The 23468-nt window shown below is 43.9% G+C and overlaps 6 protein-coding genes across 6 annotated transcripts; 5 read left to right on the top strand and 1 right to left on the bottom strand.

The window, feature by feature from the left end:
• Positions 1-6644: 6644 nt before the first annotated feature.
• Positions 6645-9369, top strand: LOC6591950 (importin subunit alpha-4). The gene is made up of 6 exons (XM_002017458.2): positions 6645-6724; positions 7030-7185; positions 7265-7645; positions 7732-8562; positions 8619-8795; positions 8870-9369. The coding sequence occupies exons 2-6, from the start codon at positions 7126-7128 to the stop codon at positions 8963-8965; spliced, it is 1545 nt and encodes a 514-aa protein (XP_002017494.1). The 5' UTR covers positions 6645-6724; positions 7030-7125; the 3' UTR covers positions 8966-9369.
• A 2483-nt stretch (positions 9370-11852) lies between these two features.
• On the top strand, positions 11853-13020 carry LOC6591949 (mitochondrial pyruvate carrier 2). Its single transcript, XM_002017457.2, has 3 exons — positions 11853-12115; positions 12178-12218; positions 12484-13020. Exons 1-3 carry the CDS (start codon positions 11950-11952, stop codon positions 12742-12744), a joined length of 468 nt encoding a protein of 155 aa, XP_002017493.1. The 5' UTR covers positions 11853-11949; the 3' UTR covers positions 12745-13020.
• Positions 13021-15140: 2120 nt separating this feature from the next.
• On the top strand, positions 15141-16330 carry LOC6591948 (mitochondrial pyruvate carrier 2). Its single transcript, XM_002017456.2, has 3 exons — positions 15141-15466; positions 15528-15568; positions 15998-16330. Exons 1-3 carry the CDS (start codon positions 15322-15324, stop codon positions 16259-16261), a joined length of 450 nt encoding a protein of 149 aa, XP_002017492.1. The 5' UTR covers positions 15141-15321; the 3' UTR covers positions 16262-16330.
• Positions 16331-17586: 1256 nt separating this feature from the next.
• LOC6591947 (vacuolar protein sorting-associated protein 45) lies at positions 17587-19667 on the top strand. Its single transcript, XM_026988002.1, has 3 exons — positions 17587-17722; positions 17795-17993; positions 18053-19667. Exons 1-3 carry the CDS (start codon positions 17630-17632, stop codon positions 19483-19485), a joined length of 1725 nt encoding a protein of 574 aa, XP_026843803.1. The 5' UTR covers positions 17587-17629; the 3' UTR covers positions 19486-19667.
• A 98-nt stretch (positions 19668-19765) lies between these two features.
• Positions 19766-22492, top strand: LOC6591946 (dynein regulatory complex protein 11). Its single transcript, XM_002017454.1, has 5 exons — positions 19766-20005; positions 20062-21062; positions 21126-22034; positions 22086-22256; positions 22318-22492. Exons 1-5 carry the CDS (start codon positions 19766-19768, stop codon positions 22490-22492), a joined length of 2496 nt encoding a protein of 831 aa, XP_002017490.1.
• Positions 22490-23412, bottom strand: LOC6591431 (U6 snRNA phosphodiesterase). The gene is made up of 3 exons (XM_002017453.2): positions 23316-23412; positions 22916-23263; positions 22490-22858 (listed from the first exon to the last, which is right to left on the bottom strand). The coding sequence occupies exons 1-3, from the start codon at positions 23396-23398 to the stop codon at positions 22522-22524; spliced, it is 768 nt and encodes a 255-aa protein (XP_002017489.2). The 5' UTR covers positions 23399-23412; the 3' UTR covers positions 22490-22521.
• Positions 23413-23468: the final 56 nt, after the last annotated feature.

Below are 23468 nucleotides of genomic sequence, written 5' to 3'. Positions count from 1 at the left end.
TCCGGTCTGAGGACTTCTGACTACAAGCTATACGTAGCTGAAACCGCAGGTAAAATTCGTACCTGCATTCTTGCAAAAAGAGAGTTGCACTTATTTTTGCTCCCAAATTTCAGCAATGAAGACCACACCGCAGTGAGCCTCGAAGGCCAGGAGCGCTCACTGAGGATCTGCTCCGCATACATGGGGCATGCACAACCAGACCCCCCTCCACACGCGCCTCTCCGGGCTCTAATCGCAGACTGCTCGGCCAAGGACATCGGCCTAATTGTGGGGTGCGATGCCAATGCACATCACTGTCAGTGGGGAAGCCCTGACACAAACGAAAGGGGTGAGTACCTTTTCAGTTACTTACTGACCACTCAGATGGTCTTATTAAACCGGGGTAGTGATCCAACCTTTATTATTAAAAACCGCAAGGAGGTCCTGGACCTCACGCTTGCCTCTCATGAGATACAGCGTAACATTGTATCCTGGAGGGTCCTGGAAGAGCACTCCTTCTCGGACCACAGGTACGTAGAAACTGTCTTCTCCTTCGCAGTACCGAAGCCAGTCCGAATCCGGAACATCAGGCGGACAAACTGGACTCGGTACTCTGATTACCTCTGTCGTGTTCTCCCTGAGCCCCCATCTGAGGAGGAGTTCTCCACGGAGGCCACGACTCGTCTTCTTAAGATCTGCAATAAGGCGCTCGACAAAGCATGCCCCTCTGACAAGAACAGAGGCCGGAAGAAACCTGAATAGTGGAATCCGAAACTGGGTGAACTCCGGAAAGCCTCCCGGAGACTCTTCAATAAAGCTAAGGCTGAAAACGTTGAGCAAAACTGGGCCGAATACAAGGCCAGTCTGTCAACCTACAACAAAGAACTTAGGAAAGCCAAACGCGCCTCCTGGCGTAAGTTCTGCAGCGAAATCGAGAGTAACTCAGAAGCCTCACGCTTGCGCAGAGTTCTCTCGAAGACAACACCCACCCTGGGCTACTTGAAGAACACCGACCAGTCGTGGACTACGTCCAGCGATGAGTCGCTAAATCTTCTCCTAAATACCCACTTCCCTGGCTGCGATGAAAACAGACCCAACTACCTCGCGCCTCCGTCTGTCGCCTCAAATGCCATCCTGAGACTGCTAAGCCAGGAGAACATTTCTTGGGCGATCAGAAGCTTTAAACCTACAAGTCCGCGGGGCCAGACGGCATTTTCCCTGCCCAACTGATTCACGCGGGACATAAAGCCATTAACTGGCTCAAAATAATTTACGAGGGAATCTTCTCCCACGGGTGCATTCCTGACACCTGGCTTCAGACCAAAGTCGATTTCATACGCAAGGCAGGCAAGCCCTCGCACACTGCCCCAAAAGATTTCAGACCCATAAGTCTATCGTCTTTTCTTCTAAAGGCGATGGAGCGGCTCCTGGGGCTGCATCTCACGGCGTGCATTCCGTCCAGTCTGATCTCAGACTCCCAGCATGCCTATCGGAAGGGAAGATCCACCGAAACGGCCCTACACTCGATCTCATCGATCATCGAAGCGTCCCTTAACTTTAAGGAGTACACCCTAGTAGCCTTCCTCGACCGCCATCACGGGCGCACTGGCGGATCTGGGCGTTGACTCCAGGACGGTGAGCCTGATCGATCAGATGCTACAATGCAGGACGGTTGAGGCATCACTGGGGACGTCAACGTGTACCAGATTTGTCAGCAGATGCACACCGCAGGGCAGAGTCCTCTCGCCCCTTCTATGACACGTGGCAGTGAACACACTGCTGCGGGAGATAGAGGGTGGTGGCTGCCGTGTGGTGGCGTACGCGGACGATGTTGCCATAGCATTCTCCGGAAAATTTCCGCAGACGTTGTGTGAGTGCATGACAAGTACTCTCACGAAAATGCTCTCTCACGCACACTGCGATTGCAGACCTATCGACCTATCGAAATTACAAAGAGGCGGCTGAAGACTGCGGGGGCATTTTAGCTAGCCAAAAAAGTATTATCACGATTTTACGGGAATCCCAAATCGGCAGACGTATTAATTTAAGATATTGAAATAAAAAAGATGTCACAGATGAGATTTAGTCACACTGCAATGACCTATCGATTGGCCACCTTATCCACTGCACAGTACTGCCCGAAGCTTCTGAAATTTTCGTTTGAACCGCAAGAATGCATGGAAATAAGAAAAACACGAAAAATATGGACTTCAACGCCCACGGTGCCAGCTCGATTGGAAATTGAGCATAGAGGATAGAGTAAAGAAGGCAACAGTGGCCCTCTATACTTGCAGGAAAGCCATCGGACTAAAATGGGGAATGACCCCCTATACAGTTCGGTGGCTCTCCACCGCCATCACACGACCAATCATGCTCTATGGAGTGGTGGTATGGTGGCCAGCCTTAGACAGAAGGACATGCCTCAATAAACTCAGCAGAGTTCAACGCATGGCAGAGCTATGCATTACTGGCGGGCTACGCACTACTCCAGGGGAAGCCCTGGATACTGTGCTGGACCTCCTCCCTGTGGATCTCATGGGAAAGAAGGTAGCAATACTTTCCGCCCTCAGAATGAGAGAAGCCAGACTGTGGAAAGCATCCGCGGTTGGGCACTCGGGAATCCTGATGAGACTCCCGCAATTACCAGAGAGGACAGATTACTGTATTCCTAGTGATCACCCCTCGACGCCCTTCCAGGTATCAATCCCACCTAGGGAGGACTGGGAGATGGGCGAACCAGGACCTGCAAATGCGGTCCACTTCTACACTGATGGCTCAAAGCTAGACGGCCGCGTGGGAGGCGGAGTCTACTGCAGCGAGCTGAACATCAGTCATTGCTTCAGGCTCCCGGACCACTGTAGTGTGTTCCAAGCGGAGGTTGAAGCCATCAGGGAGGCCATTTCGATCGTCTCCAAACTACTTCTAGATACGCACTTAGTGTGCGTCTTCTCGGACAGTCAAGCAGCTATCAAAGCTCTAGGCTCAATATCGTCAAACTCAGCGACTGTAAATGACAGTTAGATCTCTTCCTTATATGGGTCCCCGGCCACAGAGACATCGAGACTTGCCACATATCTTGGAATGGAAAAATATTTTTCCAATTAGCCAGCTCTGGTGGATTATGTGGATGCAATTTTTCAGGAACTCCTATTTGATAATTCGGCAAATTATCAACCTCGTCCTTCCAATTCGTTGACGTGAAGCTTGAATTGTATAATTTCTGTAGAATTATATCAAAGACTATACATGCCTTGATTTTTGGCATGTCTTCACAATGCATTGACGGCCGGACTTTGCATCACCTTTTCTTATTCCGCTCATATTTTTTTACAATTGCAATGATTGCTAAACAAGAAGTGAAGAAGCAAGCCTGGCACGAGCTCGAGCCAACCCAGAAATATGCTTGTGTTGTGTATATGTGTGTATGTCCTAGGTCGGCGCGGCCATAAACCGGTTTCGCCCGCAGCATATACGGCTTTTAGCTTCACACACAAGCGCACTGAAAGCATGTCAGTGTATGCGTGCCGAAACCGTAGGGCAGCGTGGTCGCTGATGTCTTTGGCGCGGCACAGTGGGGACTCAGCCGAAATAGTCAAAAAATTGTAGGAGTGCTTTAGATAAATTTAATGTACGCATCTAATAGAGAATTTTCCAATCGAATTTTCAAGATAGTTTTAGTTTAGGAGATATAAGCACTCAAAGTTTAACATTTTTCAGTATGCAAATATTTATTCACTAACCAATTTAGCAAGCTGAGACGGCCAAAGGTCCCACTGTGCCGCTCCAAAGACTTCGGCGATCCGCAACCACCGCTTCGACGGTGCTGAGGCTCGAGAGTCCAGAATTGCCGAACAGACGAAACCGATGGGCAGCGGGGTCGCGGTAGAGACGAAGTACAGGCGAAAAGGGAATTGAAACCCCGCGCGCTCCCTCGTGCCTTTTGGGTCCTAATGTTAGGACCCGCCATAGAACAGCTTTTTGGTCGCTCATGCAACATCTTGGTATTGTATTGTCTTTGGTATAGTCTTTGATTATATCTTGAAATGAGTCTTGTTTATGGTTGGCAAACCTTTTATTTAAAAGTTGTTGACTCTTTCGGCGTGTCTGATAATAACCTCTCATTTACGGACACATTCAGAAAAGGGACAGAAAAGACCCGATCAAATCTGTTTTTGCTCAACTCACTCATCGCTCAAGCAAAGACCGATTTTTTCACTTCTCTTTTGTTTCTGTTTTTCACTCAGCATCTTGTCGCGAGCGAACGAAAAAAAGTGTCTTCTGCGTATGTATGCGTGCTTGTACGTGTGGTGCATATGGCAACGATCAATTGCCTTTGTGAATTGTTTGCGGTTTTACTATTGGAGCTTAAAATGAATCGTGAAAAGCGAAACAAAAGTGTTCGTTTGCAAATTTTACAAGGAAATATACCTTAGTAAAATGGCTTAATAAGTGCACTGCTTTGAATGACGTTTTTTTTTCAACACGTATTTTCTTGATTTATTTTATATTTTTATTTGGTTAGCTGTTAATAAGTACAAAACAAAAAGGCATAAACAAATTCCATATAAGTTTTTTTAATAAAAAAAAAAATAATTTTACAGTTTTTACATAATGGGTATAACAGCAAAAAATATTTTTTATGAAACAAATTTCCAAGGAACAAGTTTATGGGAAGATGAACTCTTTTAATAATTAATCGAGTTAAACTTATGCTCCTGAAGCTTTTTCAGCCTACTGGGTATTGAATTTGCCAAGTTTTGTAGTGTTGTTATTTCTATCCTGTTCCATTCTGATTATTTTAGTTGCTTCAATGTATCGTACTGCTTTGTACAGGCATAGACTTTTGCTGAAAGTATTCCCCACAGATGCTCAACTGGATTTAAGTCCGGACTCATTGCCGGCCACTTCATCAATGGTATCTTGTGGGTCTCAAAATGGCCTATTGTGGCACGGGCAACGTGAATTGGCGCATAGTCCTGTTGAAAAGTCCATTGATCCCCATGGAAATTCTCAGCAAATGGAATTAGCTCACTATCTACCAACTCTATATAAGCTTGAGCATTCATTCGGCCGGATACAAAACAAATTGGGGACTTTCCTTTAAATGCGGCCCATACCATAAGCGATCCACGGCCATGGTTCCGCTTGTAGCAAGTTTCCCGTGGATGACACGGATCTCTCCAATCTCTCCGTCCAGAGGATCCATCTAAATTAAATTTTTTTCGTCACTAAAAATGATATTTTCGATTTCAATGTCCCAGAACTTGTGTTTTTCAGAAAAGGACATGCGCGCATCTTTATGCTGTTTACTTAAGCGAGGTTTGCCAACTTTGTTTTGATATTTGAGGCTCAAATGCGGTTTGAGGTTATGCGTTAGCCGTCTGGATCTTTCAAAAAGATCGAAATTATATTACGATGTCGATTCATTAGCGAAGCGATGCGACCAGTTTTCATGCCGGCTAACTTCATTCCCTTGATCCTTCCCTGTTCTTCCTCAGACAATTCTGAACCACGAGGCATTTTTAACTAAAAGTTCAATTTTCTTTAATATTCTTATTGGTTTGATGCAATAATGAGTTCTTTCGTACAGAATCAATCAGCTTGTCACTTTTACTGAAAAGATGCTAACACTGCGACCCTCAAAACATGAATAAACATTATTGCACATATGTATGTATATCTATTTTCTACGTAGAGCGCGGGTTTGATCTCTTATCTAAGCTAACGGTACATAATATGGAGCTCAAAGACGAAAATCTGTCATAACTGAGCACAACAATAAGAGATAAGAACTGCATAGTCAAACCAAACAAGCAGCTACAAGCAAACAAGCGTCCGACTGGCACCCTCCCGGGCGGGTTTTGAAACGAAAACGACCTGATTTTTGCTTTCGGCCAATGAAAATCGTCAGAAATGCATTGAAAAACATATTGCTAAAGTAAAATTTCTTTTGACCAATGAAAATCGTCAAAAATGTTCTCAAAACATAAAAACTACGATTTTTGACGTTTTTCCTTTGCCATTCTTCATCCCATTAGGCACAAAAATTGCGGCAATTGGGCTAAACTCATGTGACGAGAAATCGGATATCAACATGGCGCGGATCTGCATACCCTGGAAATGGATATTATAGAATTGAAGAAAGGTTTGACGGACTGTTCTAAGGCACAACGATATTTCTTTATTAATTACGTTTTAAAAAAGTTTTGAAAACAGAATCTATATTAACGAATAGGGTATACAATTGGCCGGTTGACAAGCAACAAGTCTTCAAATACCAGCAACATTGACGTGACATCAATCCGAACGTTTTTTTGTTGAACATTTTTACGTTTTTATACCTTCTCTTACGTTTTTTTGTTTGACCTTTTCCCTAAAACCTTTTTTTTTACAAGATCCAACAAACGCAAGTATTTTAAATAAGCCAGTCAATTAGCAAATTTATTCATAAATTGGATAAAATTACGTGGGCATGGCTGAAGGTTCGATCTAGCTAGTAATATTCAACGGAATATCAAAATCGAGGAATTTTTATAATAGAACTTGAATACGTCAGTATATTTACGGTATATTTTCGAAATGAGACGGTATATTTCTGAGGTTCACACTGGCCAACGCAGCCAACTTCAAGTACGTCGCTGTCACGAATTGCAATTTTTATAAAAAAAAGGAAAATCGAAATCACTTTTTCACACGGGAAAAAGTGCCAGTGTCGTATTTTGAAGCCATAATTTTAGCTGCAAACGTAAGTTGAAAACATTCAAGTGGATTTTAATGGTAGAACAAGAGGTATGCAGAGCTAAATATCAACTTTTATTCGCCATTTCTTTTTTCGTCTATGCCATCGTGCTGCTATTGCTGTGACTTTGTGTTGCTCTGTGCTGTGCAATTGTGTTGGTCGATTCGATTGTGTGGGACGGTCGGACGACGTACATATATTTTTTCACTGCTGCTACCGTGCCCCTGCGCCCTGTTATTTGTGTTTATGTGTGCGTGCGATTACATTTTTTCTTCGCCTCTGTAATTGAAACAAATTACTGAATGCCTCAGGAGGTGGACGCCACCAAATTGATTGTTTAGCATACGCATTTTTAAAAGAATATTTTCCATTACTCGACACACACAAGCACACACAGAGCCGACAAAATGACGTCGCTGGAACAGAATCGTTTACAAAACTTCAAAAACAAAGGCAAGGATCAGGATGTAAGTCGAAACCGCTAGACCCCGCCCCAGAGGCAATTATTTATCTAACACAACATCCATATATTTGATAATTATTCAGGAGATGCGACGACGCCGCAATGAGGTGACGGTTGAGCTTAGGAAGAACAAGCGGGAGGAGACCATATTGAAGCGCCGCAATGTCCCGAACTTGGATTCGAACACAGACGAGGATGAGCAGTTGCCCACTTCCATTAACCTGAAGAAGCTGGCACAGGCCGCAGCAGATTCCAGCAAACCAGATCAACAGTTGGCCGCCGTCCAGGCCGCCCGCAAGCTGCTTTCCTCGGACAAAAATCCACCCATCAATGATCTTATCCAGAGCGACATATTGCCCATTTTGGTGGAGTGTCTGAAGAATCACAATCACACAATGCTGCAGTTTGAGGCTGCCTGGGCCCTAACCAACATTGCCTCTGGCACATCAGATCAAACCAATCAGGTAATGATTACACCCCAATTCTGTGCTCAATGCTCGCTGGAGGAAAGTGCTAATCTTGGGTCGGGGCAATGTGTGATGCTTTTCAGGTCGTCGGCGCAGGTGCAGTGCCACTCTTCCTTCAACTTCTCAATTCTCCCGCTGCGAATGTGTGCGAACAGGCCGTGTGGGCTCTTGGTAATATCATCGGCGACGGACCCATGTTGCGCGACTTTGTCATCAAGCACGGCGTGGTCCAGCCACTCCTGTCGTTCATTAAGCCAGACATACCGATTTCGTTCTTGCGCAATGTCACTTGGGTGATCGTGAACTTGTGCCGCAACAAGGATCCACCCCCACCAGCCGCCACAATTCACGAAATCCTGCCCGCACTCAATGTGCTCATCCACCACACTGACACGAACATATTGGTGGACACGGTCTGGGCGATTAGTTATCTGACCGACGGCGGAAACGAGCAGATTCAAATGGTTATTGAGAGCGGCGTGGTGCCGAAGCTGATACCCCTTCTGGGCAATAGCGAGGTCAAGGTACAGACAGCTGCTCTGCGTGCTGTGGGCAATATTGTGACCGGATCGGATGAGCAGACACAGGTTGTGCTCAACTATGATGCGCTCTCTTATTTCCCGGTCCTACTCTCCCATCCCAAGGAGAAGATACGAAAGGAGGCTGTCTGGTTCCTCTCGAACATCACCGCCGGCAACCAGTCACAAGTGCAGGCCGTTATCAATGTGGGTCTTTTGCCAAAAATCATTGAGAACCTGAGCAAGGGTGAATTCCAGACACAGAAGGAGGCCGCTTGGGCCATCAGCAATCTGACCATTAGCGGCAACCGCGAGCAGGTCTTCACACTGATCAAGGAGGGTGTCATCCCGCCGTTCTGTGATCTCCTCTCATGCCAGGATACGCAAGTTATCAATGTAAGAGATGTCCCCTGCGTACGGTCTATGTCCAGGAGTAACCATTTTTATTCCAGGTTGTGCTTGATGGTTTAAACAATATGCTCAAGATGGCCGATACACATGTGGAAACGGTGGCCAACTTTATTGAGGAGTGCGAGGGTCTGGCCAAGATTGAGCGTCTGCAGAGCCACGAGAATGTGGAAATTTATAAACTGGCCTACGAAATCATCGATCAGTTCTTTACGGATGAGGTGAGTGACAGGCCGCCAAGTAAACAAAAACATTGGATTTTTCTGATTGCTGGAATATGTGTATTTAATAACAGGGCGAACAAACCAACATGGCCCCCTCATCAGATGGCACACAATACAACTTTGATCCGAATGCTGACAAGCTACCAATGAACTCATTCAATTTTTAAGGATCCACAGAGAAACCAAAACCAGAGCAGCAGCAGCAAGCAAAAGCGTGCAACAGACAGACAGATAGTTTTTTTGGCGAAGAGTGCTAAAACTTACATTTACTTACACATTAAGCTTGTGTATAAAAATATGGGAGCAGCAAGAAAATCACTTCACATTATAATAATAGCAATACATAATTTCCACCACTCAAAGCCCAAAACAATTGCACCATTTGCCAGCAGCAGCAGCCCAAAGCAAGTGTATTATTTAACCAGCATCAGCCCCGGCCCCCAAGAGAAAACATTTAGAGAGCCGGACAAAAAACGTACTCTTGTCATCAGTTTTAGCTTCTCTCAATTCTGTGCTAAGAAAATTATAAAACACCTTAATAAATGTGCATGTGGATCGCCAGAAAACATAATTCGATTTGTATAGTGAACGGGGGCAAACCGAACCGATTTGCTTCCCGATATACCACACAGAAATGACATACATAACGAAAAAAAAAAAAAAATTGTAGAACTATTTGATTTATATGGAATAATTTAATATTATGTACGCCTTTGATTTGTAATTGAAATTACATATGTATACATTTCTAACTAATGAAAACGATAAAAAAAAAAAACAGTCGAGATATTGTGAACAGGTCTACCACTCAGTTTGTATATACATACATGTGCGATCTTATGAGCTGTTTACATTCCATTATATCTCGCTCACTCCGTCAGGGGGCGCTACAGGACATGGAAGAGAGACCGATCGTGACGCAGGGGAGTCACGGGATATATTTTTCTTGACTCTGGCTATACCCATAATTCGATCTGATTAAAATTCTGCAATCTGGTAGATATTAATAATAGTTTCTTTAATATTGTGGATGCCACAGATTTTCACTATCTGAAAGGACGTGGCGAAACTTTTGAAACAAGACTTGATTCAGTGTGATATCACAGGAGTCTGACGCACAAAATGTGTTTGCTCTAGCTCATCAAAGTGGAAGGACAGACTTGGCTGTATCGACTAGGCTAAGCATCAATGCTGATTAAGAATATATATGTACATGATTCCTTCTGGCTGTCGGAAATCTGCATAAATCCAATATATCCCGATATTCTTTGAGTACCGGGTATAAAAACAAAAACAAAAAACGATTGCCTGGAAATGATTTCAAGTTACGGAAAACTAAAATAATATCGGCATACCAGGTGTCTGCCGAGCTGCTGCCTGCTCATTATCATTAATTATCATTTATTTACATTTGTGCGTCACTTGAACACGTTTTCGACATTATTGCGCAGTAATCACAGCTGGAGAAGTGTTTTTGACACACTGTGCGGAGGTAAAAAGCTTTGCACACATGCATAAATAATCCAAAAAACAAGAACACAACATGCATAGAGATCATTGATCACCATAGATATGGTGAGCTCAACATACAAATCAGATGGAAATGAAAAAATATTTGCCCTGCCCACTGCTGTGATTAAAGTGTGTGGAATATAAAGAATTATTGTTTTTCCAACAATCAAAAAATTGCGCGCCTTCTTTGAGGCCGCAGTCGATATCAACATAAATAATTACATGTACATGTAGTTGAATGAAATGTTATCTACATATTAGAGATGTTTCTCGTATTAATATAAAAATATAACATATAACTATATATGAAAAATTTAATTATAATCTTAATCTAGCCAATAGAACAACATGAAATTGGAACTGGATTCTTCCATTTTAGAGCCATTTAGGCCAGCAACATGTAAGATATGACATGACATTCCGTACTCCCTTACGTTGGCACTGTTTTTTGTTGAACTTTTTGCTTAAGCTTTATTTTATGCACAATACAATAAAAACGAGTACTTAAAAGTTAATCTTGCAGCGAACTTATTCATCAATGGCATACAATTATGTGGGCTGAGCTGAGAGTCTTAGTTAGCCAGTATTATTCAACGGAATATCAAAATTGAGCAATTGGAACGATTACTCACCTACGTTTTATTTGTTTAGCCTTTTCCCAAAAACCTTTTTTCCGACAAAATCCAATAAAAGGCTGGATTTGAAATGAGCCAGTGAAGTAGAAAATGTATTCATTAATCGGATAAAATTCTGTGTTCAGGTATGGAAGTTCTAGCTAGCAAGTAATTTCAAATCGAATATCAAAACAGAAGAATATGGCTTCCAATCCTTGACGGAGATCGATTAACCCATTGTAGACCAAGGGGGTATTTTAATATTCCACCGGAAATAATGAAAATTTAATATTTTTAGCGTAGTTCAGGTGAAAGAAATCGTGGTTTTCTATAAGTTCAGAGGAAAGCTGGCACGACATCTACAAGAAGAATTTACAATAAGTAATGTTTTCCGCCATTTACCTCAAGTCGTTGAACTGTTTAAATAGAGGGGGCTTAAGAGGACACACTTCTTGCGACTCGCACTGGTCGTGATTTTTTTTTAATTCAGAGTTATTTTTAGAACTCCCTGCATTATTGCATTTATTTCGCATACTTTTTGCTTCCGTCAACATTACGCTGCTGCTGCGGAAATTGGCACACACTCCACACACCACACCAGTGTGAAAGTCAAGGTCAAGGATGTTTAAGTGAAACAACCTGCTGAAATGAAACAAAAATACCTGATGGTTTCCCCAAACTTGTTAAAGTGGGAATATTTAATGTGGATTTGTATTTGTATCATATATTATATAGTAGATGGGATATATTTGATGATGGGATAGAAAGTCGAGAGAGTGTCTAATAGGAAGACGCAAATGTTTATCGCTCTCAGCTGTTCGTTCTGGTTTGCGTGCGTCTGTGTGTGGGTGAGAGAGCTCCCATGCGCGTGGCAATGCTTCGAGGCTTTTGTTGTTCGTAGTTTCCTACTACATTTTATTTTCTCATTGCTATTCGGTCCGGTTGGAGGTGTCTTGTCTGGCCCGCTTTTATTGTTGCTCACATTCACAGCTCGTGGAATTTTTTTCGCTCAAGTCAAAAGCATAATGTCGTCAACAGCCGTTCAGCCACCGACACCCGTGCCACCACCGCCGCCAGCTGCTGCTGCTTCCGCTGGAAAGGGTCTTCACTCCAAGGTGTACAATGGCCTCATTGGAGCCTGTGACAAGTTTGTGCCCGCCAAGATGCGTCCCCTGTGGATGCACGCAGCTGGTGAGTCCCATTGCGGGATACCTTATCGTGATTCTTAACTTGAACTGCTTGTTCCTATTCAGGTCCCAAAACGATCTTCTTCTGGGCGCCCGTATTCAAGTGGGTAAGTTTGCAATTCCTCCTGCTATTCGGCAGTTACATAACTGGGAGAGCGCACGACCTTCACTAATTTTCATTATCGCACACACATTGAAATCCCAGCGACCATATAGTAGAAATCTGTTCGCAGGTACCATTAAATGAAATAATTTTGATTATTCCGAGCAACCAGCTTGGACGCGTCTGATAACTGAGTGTTTGTGTGTGCGTGTGCGTGTTCGTGTGGATTGTGGAAAACTTTGCTAACACATCTATCCCTTCCCGTCTAGGGTCTCGTTGCAGCCGGACTGGGTGATTTGGCCAGGCCAGCGGACACAATTTCCGTATCCGCATGCGCTGCCTTGGCGGCCACGGGCATCGTCTGGTCACGCTACTCCCTGGTGATCATACCCAAGAACTACAGTCTATTTGCCGTGAATCTCTTTGTCGGCCTGACGCAGATGGTCCAACTTGGTCGCGCCTACATGTACCAGCAGGAGCAGGAGAAACTGAAGAAGGCGCAGGAAGAGAAGCCCGCCCTCACGCAGTAGAGAATTTCCATCGAATTGGTGCTATCCCCCATATCCCCCTATATATATATTTAAATCTATTTGTATTTTACAAACCAATCCCACAACGCACATCGTTAACGAAAGGATCTGAAAAGGGTATATTCTGCGCAGATCTATATCTGCGTGTATACACTTTGTTGACCATTATTATTTATGGTGTTATGCCTTATAAACGTGATTCGTACTACTTAAGTTGTAAATGTGGAGGCTTCGCGTATGCTTTTTTATTGATACGAGAATTCATTATTGGACATTTTGTGATCTTCAACAAATAAACCAATACATTGTAAGACTGTAGATAGTAGTGAAACGAACGTACTTTTACTGGGAATTATACATAAAGTATAGATTGGACTTTGTCGATAACGATCTTTAAGCTCTCATCTATTTTCACAGAGTCAATCTGTGATTTTGTCATGTATATTGGTACCTATTGAACTAAGTTATGTCTACCAACCAAATTAAAATATATTGGAATGTGCTACCGTAGAAATCGGCTTCAAAATTATATTGAGATAGCATCAGAGCTGCAGGAAAGTTTTGCAAATGATATTTCGGCTCGAACTATTTGGCTTCGGCCAAAGGAGGCGTCTTTAATAGCAAGGAACCCTGGCAGAAAGCCACTTCTACATAGTCGAATGAAGAAAGCTCGCTTAAATTGGTTTAAAGAAAAATAAAGTTGTGATTAATCTGAGTGTTCAAATTCTCGGATGAGTCCGAATTTAATCTTCGGCTAATATTATGATATGGGGATAAATATCTTAATATAAAACTGAATCGCTATTTATGATTAAGAGAAGGGTATGATGAATGCAAAAAAGTATGAAGAAATTATTCGCAGTGGAGTTGTGGCCAGTATATAATAAGTTACTGAGAGAGAAGATTCCATCTTTCATGATTCAAGGACGATTCTGGATATTAGGATTCACTAGATTGCGTAGACTAGAGAATGTCTAGGCCCTTATGACTGCCAAAATAAGAAAACGGAAGCCAAAAACTATTCTTACTAGTTCAGTTAGCGGATGTTATAGGTGAAGTTTGATTTGAGGATAAACGGGTGAATATCTGAAGTCTTTATACGTTTGGGGGGTACCGCAAAATATTAATTAATTCTTATTTTGAAAAAACTTGAATATTGTAAATATATTGTTTATTATTAGTTGATAGAAAACAAAATAATCTATTAGAAAAAATTTAGTGTTTGTTGAAGAAATCGTTGCTATAATTTTACTGAACTTTTTTTTCCTTAGTTTGATAGAATTACCTAATGACCGTTGAAAAAATGTTATATGGAAAAATGTTAGTTTTAAGTAAATGAATATGACATCAAACAATTTAGTGTATACTTTTTTTTAAGAATGGATTTATCGACGGTGAAGAAGTCAAAAATTCATGTTTGCTGGGTGTATATTTTTTTGGCTCCACAGACTGCCTGTAAACTTAAGAGCGCTTTCTTCATTCGACTATTCACAAGTGGCTTTTGCAGGTGTCCTTACCTGTCGGTGACACGTTTTTATTGTATTTATTTTATTTTCAATAGTCGTATCTGGACGGCATGGGCGTGGGCATCGAGGTGTTCGAGCTATTTCATATTTTTTTTCGCCTTTTTCACATATATTTTTTTTTGCATTTTCATATAAAGTTTGGTTAGCATTTTCAAGAAGTGTGTTTCGAGACAATGGCTAAGCGTATTACCAGGCCGCCGGGAAATAGCGAACAAACAACACACAGCCCCCATATAGAGAAAACGTACTAATACTCTATCAAGAAGCAATGACACATAATGAGAAAACAGAATTGGAGAACTGGCTCTTTTAAGGGTTCCTTCCCCTTTAAATTTGTATTAGAGCACACTTATGAAGGATTTGGCTTTAATCGTAGGCTCTGATAAAGAGGTCTTTAGTATGATCCGACTGCATATTGTGAAGAATGTATTCCCCCGTTTCAAATTTGTATACAGCATTTACAGTTTTCTAACGGATTGAAAAGTGTAATATCTGCAGATACAAGATAATTCATATTATTTTAATCACACGCCATGCGAACATATTGACATTTACATATGTATATGCTATGTGTATTTATTTGCAAATGTGTTTTATAGAGAGGTGCTGTATGCCTATCCAAACGGGTTGAGATAGTATTACCTACCCTGCTTCAGTTTGTGTGGGGCCACATTTACATACAAAATGTATGTCTATAGACATCTATGCCTTATGGTAAATGATAATTCTGGTGATAACAGAATTGCGCTAATAAAACTAGTAAAACATAATCATAGGGACCCCACACTTAACAGAAAGCTCAGTTGCCGGTGAGAGCTTCGTTGGAGCTGTTTGTGTACCAGATTCTACTTGGGTATTCCGCTCTGCTCTCCAGAACGCTGCTCTCCGTTATCACGTTCCAATCTATTGCTAGACTAACAGTTCTAATCAATTAATAGAAGCTTGACTAAAACAGCGCGAATCATCTGTTCTCAATTTTTATTATCAAACATCACTTCAGTTTCTCTTGGCTGTCTGAAAAGGTTTGACGTTCAGAGCCCTCAGAAATATAATGCCCCCGAAGCCTCCATCTGCAGCAGCCCTTGCCTCAGTGGGTAAGAGACTAGGACTCCACTCAAAGGCGTACAATGGACTGATTGGAGTCTGTGATAAGTTTGTACCCCCCAAGATGCGTCCCCTCTGGATGCATCCAGCTGGTGAGTGTCAAAGAGTGCCCACCCAACCAACTGATCTCATTACTGATTTTGCTCTGTTAAGGTCCAAAGACGATATTCTTTTGGGCCCCGCTGGTCAAATGGGTAAGTTGTCAGGAGGTTATATAACTTTGACAGCTGCGTCCTTTGGCAATTTTCATTATCGCGTCGACACTGATAAACAAATCTGTAGGCGAGCGTTTCTGCTACTCTACTCGTACTAAAACGACCATATATTGTGCTTTATTATGATTTGTTTATGTCGGAACAACCTGTTCAGAATAGCGACGCGATAAATGCGCATTTGCCTCTCTCAGAGAACCTATACAGAGAGGCAATGGCAGATCTATTTCCCACACGCGCGACTTTTGATAACTCAAAGTGGAATGATTTTGGATTTCTCGTGGAATTTTTCTTAGAGAGAGCTTTCAAAACATTCTACAAAGATTTGCAGTCAATGGGAACGTAGATTACTTCAAGTTGTATAATTATTCTAATCTTTAAATTGTATTTGTTGTGTATTTTCCATCCCAGGGCTTGGTTATTGCTGGACTGAGTGATCTGACCCGACCTGCAGACACTATTTCCCCAAATGGCTGCCTTGCCCTCGGAGCGACGAATCTCATTTGGACGCGCTACGCTCTGGTGATCATACCAAAGAACTACAGTCTTTTTGCTGTTAATCTGTTTGTGAGTCTGACGCAGCTTTTCCAATTGGGGCGGGCCTACAACTACAAGTGGGAGCAGACCAAACTGGAGAAGGTAACATCGGAGAAGCCAGCTCTTCTGCAGCAGTAGAACATAAGTTATGCATAGACCAATTTTTCATCAACAAATAAATACAATCTAATTGTTGTCTAGTCTAAAGATAGCTTTGAAATTGATTATAGCGGGAAACTCAATCAGCGATGGTTTGTGTGCTATCGATTATTATGATTGCAAGTGTCATCGATGGCAGGGTGACCGCTTACGGTATTTTTGATACTTTTCGGTATTTTTGGGGGTCCAAAATGAGCCGACGGTATATTTACGGTATACACTCTCTCAAATTTAAAAAGCGTTTCAGTCAAATTATATTTCTACTTTCTAGACTATATTTTGCCTATAATAAATAGATTTAATACCATTTTTCAGCACACATAATATTAAAATATAATAATAAAAATATGTCTGAAACTTATAATTTAATATTAAGCTGTTATTTGAAAGATTTATATATAGGAATACTGACTTAAATTTACTAGATCCAAGCAGCAATGTTAATTTCGTAGAATTTCAAAAAATGAATTTGGGCATTAATGTAAGCCTCGAAGTGTCAAAATTAGAAAGAAATGAAAAATATGTATTTTTCCAAAGAGCACAGTCATTTTTGATCGAGTTGAGTATACAATTAGAGAAAAGGTTGCCTTTTAACGAGAAGGTTGTTAAACTTCTCTCATTCCTAAACCCTGAAGACATAGTCAATGGCCAATTATCAGATTTGCATGATCTGTATAAAAGATTTCCTCAACTTATTAAAGATCCGCAAGGAATCGATAATGAATTTGTCCTCTTAAAAAATGATGAGTTTCTTTTTAGTTTATTAAAAACACATAAAAGTCCTGGCCATTTCTGGTATACATTGGGACAAATAAAAGATTTCAACAATGAAATTAATAAAAACAAATACAAGAAATAGTTTTAAGAATATAAATGTTTCAAATCTTGTATATGTGAGACAAGGTCTAAGGAAGAACAACGGTTGCGAGAATTTTCAACCGTACACTGAAATGCTGTTAAAAAATCCCAGCGACATCGTTAGTGGCGATAGTGATGTTTGTGATTAGTATATTATTAAGACTTTATTATTATTAATAAGTCTTATTAAGACTTAAGATTATTAAATGAAATGAATGAAACAATTATTTCGAATAGGCCAATCAAGTAGCTTCCATATAGCTGATATTCGACGGAAGATCAAAAACGAGGAATATGGAACTTGAATTCGTCAGTATATTTACGGTATATTTTGAAAATGAGGCGGTATGTTTCGGTGTATTTCTGAGGGTCGGACTGTATATTTTATCGATAAATCCGCGGTCACACTGATCGATGGCCTCCCACCTCTGATTGCGAAAAAAATAAATATATTTTCGCTGGAATTTCGGTATAATTAATAAACAAATCATGAATTTAATAAGCGGCATAAAGTTGTACATTGAAAAAATGTGCACAGAGTCGGGGCCGGGCATGAAAATCATCCTGCTGGACAAAGAGACGGTAAGCGAAAGCAATCAATGCCCCCACGAGTCATAGATTTGTATAGGAGGAAATCCATAATATCTATTGCAGACGAGTATTATTTCCATGGCATTTAGTCAGTCGGACATGCTACAGCGGGAGGTGTACCTGTTTGAACGGCTTGATTCTGGACGCTCCAATGAGAGGCTCAAGTACCTAAAGTGCATTGTGTTCATCCGCCCCACCAAGCAGAACATCCAGCTGTTGGCCAATGAGCTGCGCAACCCCAAATACAGCGCGTACTACATATGTAAGTGGAGCAATATATGATTGATTATCACCCCACCACTAAAACCGTACCTTCCGTAGACTTTAGCAACATTATACCACGCACTGACATCAAGTACCTGGCTGAATGCGACGAGTCCGAGTCGGTGAGGGAGGTGAAAGAGCTCTATGCGGACTATTTGTCCGTGAACCCGAATTTGTTCTCCCTCAACATACCCAACTGCATGGCGAATCTGAACTGGCTGCCGGATGCCCTGACACGCAGCATGCAAGGCATCACAGCTGTCCTGCTGTCCCTGAAGCTGAATCCAGTGATTCGATATCGGGCGGGTTCCCAGGCGGCCCAGCTGTTGGCCAAGATGATCTACGAGCAAATCACCAAGGATTCGACACTGTTTGATTTTCGTTCAAATATGGATGGGTCGGCACCGCCTTTGCTGCTGGTTCTGGATCGACGAGATGACCCGGTGACGCCGCTCTTGCATCAGTGGACTTACCAGGCCATGGTCCATGAACTGTTGCAGATTAAAAACAATCGCGTGGACCTGTCGGACCGCGCCAATGTGCCCAAGGACTTCAAGGAGCTAGTCTTGAGCGGCGATCAGGATGAATTTTATGGAAATAACATGTACGCGAACTACGGCGAGATTGGATCGACCATTAAAGCACTGATGGAGGAATTCCAGCGCAAGGCTAACGATCAGAAAAAGGTCGAGAGCATAGCGGACATGAAGAACTTCATCGAGTCCTATCCGCAGTTCAAGAAGATGTCGGGCACAGTGCAAAAGCATTTGTGTGTGATTGGGGAGCTCTCGGGGCTGAGCAATAAGCGAAACTTGTTTGAGTTGTCCGAGCTGGAGCAGGAGATTGCCTGCAAGGCCGAGCATTCGGCTCAGCTGCAGCGGATCAAGAAGCTGATTGCCGACGAACGGGTTACCATTGACGATGCCCTGAAGCTGGTGGCCCTGTATGCGTTGCGCTATGAGCGTCATGCCAATTGCGATACCTCTAGCCTGCTGCAGATCATCAAAACCCGTGGTGGACGACCCCAGATTGTGCCCGCTCTGATCGAATATGCGGGAAACCATGTGCGGCAGGGAGATCTCTTCAACATGGTGCGGATTACCGACGCCGTGAAGCTGACTAGAAACCTAATTAAGGGCTTAAAGGGGGTGGAGAACGTCTTCACCCAGCACACGCCACTGCTAAAGGAAACGCTCGAAGATATATTTAAGGGACGCGAGCTGGATCCCGTCTTTCCGGCCATCAACTCCGAACTAGTGCCATTCCGACGACCGCCCCAGGAGGTGGTGGTGTTCATCATTGGCGGTGCCACCTATGAAGAAGCTCTGGCTGTCCATCAATTGAATAATTCTGGTTACAAGATCATTCTAGGCGGCACCACCATCCACAATTCGCAGAGCTTCATCAATGAAGTGCTGTCGGCCACGAATGGCATTCAGTTCAAGCACACAAAGTCCATGATCAAGTATTGTTCGACAGACAATATCTAGAGGGAATATCACCAGCCGGAAACTATATTGTTAACTATTTATTATCTGTGTAAACCATTGTACTATTCCCCCCTTAAGCTTATTCCATGTAATATATCATTGTCTATCGGTTATGTATCTCCAGGCAACGGACTGGAGGGCTAAAATGTATTATATCTTCTATATATACTATATTAACCATACTTGTGTGTGTGTGTTTTTAATGGGTACCATGGCAACGTCTTCTGTTTTTGGCTCAAACCAAAAACCCTAATTTTTCCAAAGGATCATCATCATCATCATGTCCAGCACGTATTTCAATGAAATCTGGCATCAGTCGCAGCATGAATGCGAGCTCTTGTCTACCATTGACTATGAGCGTCAGCACCAGGATGTGGAGACAACGGTGGCCACCATGAATGCAGCCGTTGGCTCTGTGGCAGCCGATGCCGATGCCAAGGCCCTGCTGCAGTCGAGTCTCTACGAGTTCTATTTGAGATACATTTGTTTGAGCAATCGCCTGGAGGATGTATATGATAACGTAAGTATTATGAGATCATAGACACAGACAAACATCAATGCTGGTCCATTCCACAGATGATCCAGCCGCAGAAGCGTCAGCTGGTGCGTAAGCTTCTAGACGCCTGCCTGGGGCGTGTCATAGAACTCAAGCACGATCTGGTCAACATTGATTTAATGGAATTTAGCTACAACGACGCAGTGATAGAGCGACTGCGTCTCACGCCCATGGAGTCGGAACTGCGAGTGCCACGGTACTTCCTGCGAGAGCGGCAGCAGGAGCTCGAGTTTCGCAAGCGAACCATGCAGGAGATACTGGTCAAGCTGGGCTGGCTGGAGGAGCACGAGCTGGAGGAGACCGTGACCACGGAGATCGAGGCCATACGTATGCTCCAAATGCATGAGCGGGCACGCCAGGGCCGTCTTCGTGCCCATTTCATGAAGGAGATACGCATCCTCAAGGAGAAGGGCAAATCGGAGGAGCGCACCGAAAAGGAACGCAGCGATTCTGGCCTCTTGGCGGCCATGAAGATCCAGAAAATGTGGCGTGGCCACACGGCGCGTAGGATAACGCGACGCCGCAAAATGGAGGAAATGATTCTGATTGGTATGCTACCGCCACCGGCGGCGGTACTCAAAGAGCGGGCCGAGAAACTCGACAAGTTACAGCACAACGACAAGCGCTATGAGGCGCAGGACGTCTATGCGGAGCAGTTCGAGACGCGACAGCGGGTCGTCCAGGAGGAGATTCGACAGAAGCATGGGGCCAGCATGAAGGAGGACATAGCCGACGAAATACGGGCCTGGGTAAAGGATTGCTATGAGAAGACCGGCAAACTGCCAGACTTTCCCACGGAAGATCAGGGCGGATCTCTGCACATATTCAGCCGACCGGGCACCGAGAGCGAGCACAGTCGCTCCTCTGCCCGATCCTCCAAAGAATCGCGCAAGACCAAGGACAAGTCCAAGTCGCCGGCGCGCAGTGGCGATCTGAATGTCAATGAGAATCAGGAGGAGGATGTCAGCTTCCAGCCGGCCCCATCCATCTGTCTGCCCGACATACGCACGGAGATAGATCTGTAAGAGGAATGATTAATGAAGAGTAACCAAAATAATAAATGTTCCCCTCTATCTATGGACAGTTTCAATGATACCTGGCGCGACAAGGACGAGACGGGCGTGTTGAGCCAGGCTGCCTACGAGGATATGATCTACAGCGACAAGTACCAGGAGGTGGAGCTCGAATTCCGGCGCGCTGTCGACGATGTGATGCGCCAGGAGATCGAACTGCTGCAGACGGCCGTGGGCAAGAAGATCAAGAAGAGCAGCAAGAAGACGCGTCGCTCGGGAAAAAAGAACAAGAAGAAGAAGGAGAAGGATCTCACGCCAGACCGCACCACAGAGTCGCTGTATGAGGAACTGGTCACCAATGGCATTATCCGCAAGTATCCGGAGCTGAAGCTAAAGCAATTTCTGGGCGACAAGGCCTTGACCGCTCGCAACGGAACGAATCCATCGCCGGGCGACATCCGGCAGATCCTCACAGAGTACTGCATCCTTCCACTGGGTTCGGAGGCCATACACAATTGCACACCGCTAATACGCTCCATACTGCTGGCCGGTCCCAGGGGGTCAGGAAAGAAGGCCCTGCTCCATGCAATTTGCACGGAGGTGGGCGCCGTGCTCTTTGACCTCACACCAGCCAATATTGTGGGCAAATATCCGGGCAAGTCGGGTCTCATCATGCTCATCCATTTGGTGGTGAAGGTATCCAGACTGCTGCAGCCAGCTGTCATTTACATGGGCGATGCAGAGCGACCATTCATGAAAAAGATACCCAAAACCGATCGCACGGATCCCAAGCGCCTGAAGAAGGATTTGCCCAAGCTGATCAAGAATATAGCACCCGAGGATCGCGTCATTTTTGTGGGCACCTCTAATCTACCCTGGGAAGCGGATCAAAAGATGCTGCAGTCGGTGTACAATCGGTTCATTTACATTCCACGACCCGACTATGGGGCCATGTCGCATGCCTGGAAAACTCTGCTACAGTGAGTATTTCTAGAGGTCCTAGTGCGTTTATCTGCTTTCCTTTTTGGCAGTGAGTACTCTGGGGGTGTCTCCAATTTGGACACCAGTGCCATGGCAAAGATATCCGACGGCTATACCATAGGAGCCATCGATGCATGCCTCAAGGAGGTGATGACCTGCAAACGGAAGCTACAGCTACGTACCCAACCGCTCACCAATGCAGAGCTCATCAATGTGCTGTGGTGCGTGGTACACTGAACATGGAAATAAACAATATAGATCAAATTTGTTTGATTTTTTAAGCACGCGTGATCCCGTCTACCGCGAAGAAGAAGAAGCCTTTGAATCATGGTGGTCTAAAACCCCATTGGGACGTCGCCGGCAGCGTTTTCTGGAGCTGGAAGAGGAGCGTCTCATTGAGGAGCAGGCCCAGGCGGCCAAACAGGGAAATGGCAACAAAAAGAAAGGCCTCAACTGATTGATATACATTATTATTCACACTACGTTCTATTTAAGTTTATAAGTAAAATCTTTTTTACCACATTTACAGTGTATTTCATTGACAGCCAGTTCCAGCGTGTCCTGATCCTCCAGAAGCACCCGCAGCTCTTTCAGCTTTTTGTTTAGCAAGTCCTCATGATCGCCCACGCACCAAAGTAGGCTCACATGAAACGAGGGCGGGGCATAGAACTTGGGTAGACGATAGTCGTGCATGACCTTGTCAATGGGCTGAAGGATCGAGAGCACTTTCTCCGTAAAGGCTCCGTCCAGCTGCACTGCCAGGAAGGTGCGCGTGCGCTCCTCATTCGTATAGATCTTGAGGCCTTGAAGAGTGCTAGCAAAGCTGGGCAAGGAGTTCACAATTAGTGTGATGTGAGAGGTCACGACGGTAGGGACTTACCCCGTGGAGCTGTTAAGGGCGACCTGCAGCGATCGCGAAAACTCATCGATTTGATGGTATTGCAGCACCACAGTCCGGCTGAGACTCAGATGCAGTGGCTCATTGGCTTGCATTTGGACGTCGGGTGCCAGGCAGGCAATGGCTTCCTCCTGGAATTCCTCCAACTGCTCAGCGCAGGCAAGTGCCGGTATATAAACATAGGTGGCCCAATTGCCGCGCTCGTGCTTAAAACTCCGGATACGTCCGCCATGGAGAGCGGGATCATCTATCACTTCATCGGCATCCTCCTCCACAGGTTTTGCCTTCTTGGGGCCCAAAAGGGTGACAGCTGTGGGCAGAGCAGCAGATCTTTGGCGGTTGAGATGTAGAAATCTACAGGAATGCCCAAAACTACCATTACCTCTTTAGCGTGTTAAAGATGAGATTTGGCGGATCGTCTTCCGAACTGGAACTACCGCTGCCTTCATAGTTTACAAGAGCCATAATAAATTATTTTATTGTAACTAAATTATAAACAAACTAAATAAAGTGTGCCGGAAGAAATTTGATACTG

The sequence above is a fragment of the Drosophila persimilis genome, unplaced genomic scaffold (genome assembly GCF_003286085.1).
Source record: "Drosophila persimilis strain 14011-0111.01,24,50 unplaced genomic scaffold, DperRS2 tig00000000-arrow-pilon, whole genome shotgun sequence".
Lineage (NCBI taxonomy): Eukaryota > Metazoa > Arthropoda > Insecta > Diptera > Drosophilidae > Drosophila > Drosophila persimilis.
Note: the sequence above shows the minus strand (reverse complement) of the source record. Positions and strands in the feature narration are given on the sequence as shown.

Coding starts and splice junctions, on each gene's coding strand:
- LOC6591950 (XM_002017458.2), top strand. CDS start 7,126: ATGACGTCGCTGGAACAGAATCGTTTACAAAACTTCAAAAACAAAGGC. Junction 7,186..7,264: donor ACAAAGGCAAGGATCAGGAT/GTAAGTCGAAAC, acceptor ATAATTATTCAG/GAGATGCGACGACGCCGCAA. Junction 7,646..7,731: donor CATCAGATCAAACCAATCAG/GTAATGATTACA, acceptor GATGCTTTTCAG/GTCGTCGGCGCAGGTGCAGT.
- LOC6591946 (XM_002017454.1), top strand. CDS start 19,766: ATGTCCAGCACGTATTTCAATGAAATCTGGCATCAGTCGCAGCATGAA. Junction 21,063..21,125: donor ATACGCACGGAGATAGATCT/GTAAGAGGAATG, acceptor ATCTATGGACAG/TTTCAATGATACCTGGCGCG. Junction 22,257..22,317: donor GAGCTCATCAATGTGCTGTG/GTGCGTGGTACA, acceptor TGATTTTTTAAG/CACGCGTGATCCCGTCTACC.
- LOC6591947 (XM_026988002.1), top strand. CDS start 17,630: ATGAATTTAATAAGCGGCATAAAGTTGTACATTGAAAAAATGTGCACA. Junction 17,723..17,794: donor TCCTGCTGGACAAAGAGACG/GTAAGCGAAAGC, acceptor TATCTATTGCAG/ACGAGTATTATTTCCATGGC. Junction 17,994..18,052: donor ATACAGCGCGTACTACATAT/GTAAGTGGAGCA, acceptor TACCTTCCGTAG/ACTTTAGCAACATTATACCA.
- LOC6591949 (XM_002017457.2), top strand. CDS start 11,950: ATGTCGTCAACAGCCGTTCAGCCACCGACACCCGTGCCACCACCGCCG. Junction 12,116..12,177: donor CCTGTGGATGCACGCAGCTG/GTGAGTCCCATT, acceptor GTTCCTATTCAG/GTCCCAAAACGATCTTCTTC. Junction 12,219..12,483: donor GGGCGCCCGTATTCAAGTGG/GTAAGTTTGCAA, acceptor CTTCCCGTCTAG/GGTCTCGTTGCAGCCGGACT.
- LOC6591948 (XM_002017456.2), top strand. CDS start 15,322: ATGCCCCCGAAGCCTCCATCTGCAGCAGCCCTTGCCTCAGTGGGTAAG. Junction 15,467..15,527: donor CCTCTGGATGCATCCAGCTG/GTGAGTGTCAAA, acceptor TGCTCTGTTAAG/GTCCAAAGACGATATTCTTT. Junction 15,569..15,997: donor GGGCCCCGCTGGTCAAATGG/GTAAGTTGTCAG, acceptor TTTCCATCCCAG/GGCTTGGTTATTGCTGGACT.
- LOC6591431 (XM_002017453.2), bottom strand. CDS start 23,398: ATGGCTCTTGTAAACTATGAAGGCAGCGGTAGTTCCAGTTCGGAAGAC. Junction 23,264..23,315: donor ATCTTTAACACGCTAAAGAG/GTAATGGTAGTT, acceptor CAACCGCCAAAG/ATCTGCTGCTCTGCCCACAG. Junction 22,859..22,915: donor GCCCTTAACAGCTCCACGGG/GTAAGTCCCTAC, acceptor CTCCTTGCCCAG/CTTTGCTAGCACTCTTCAAG.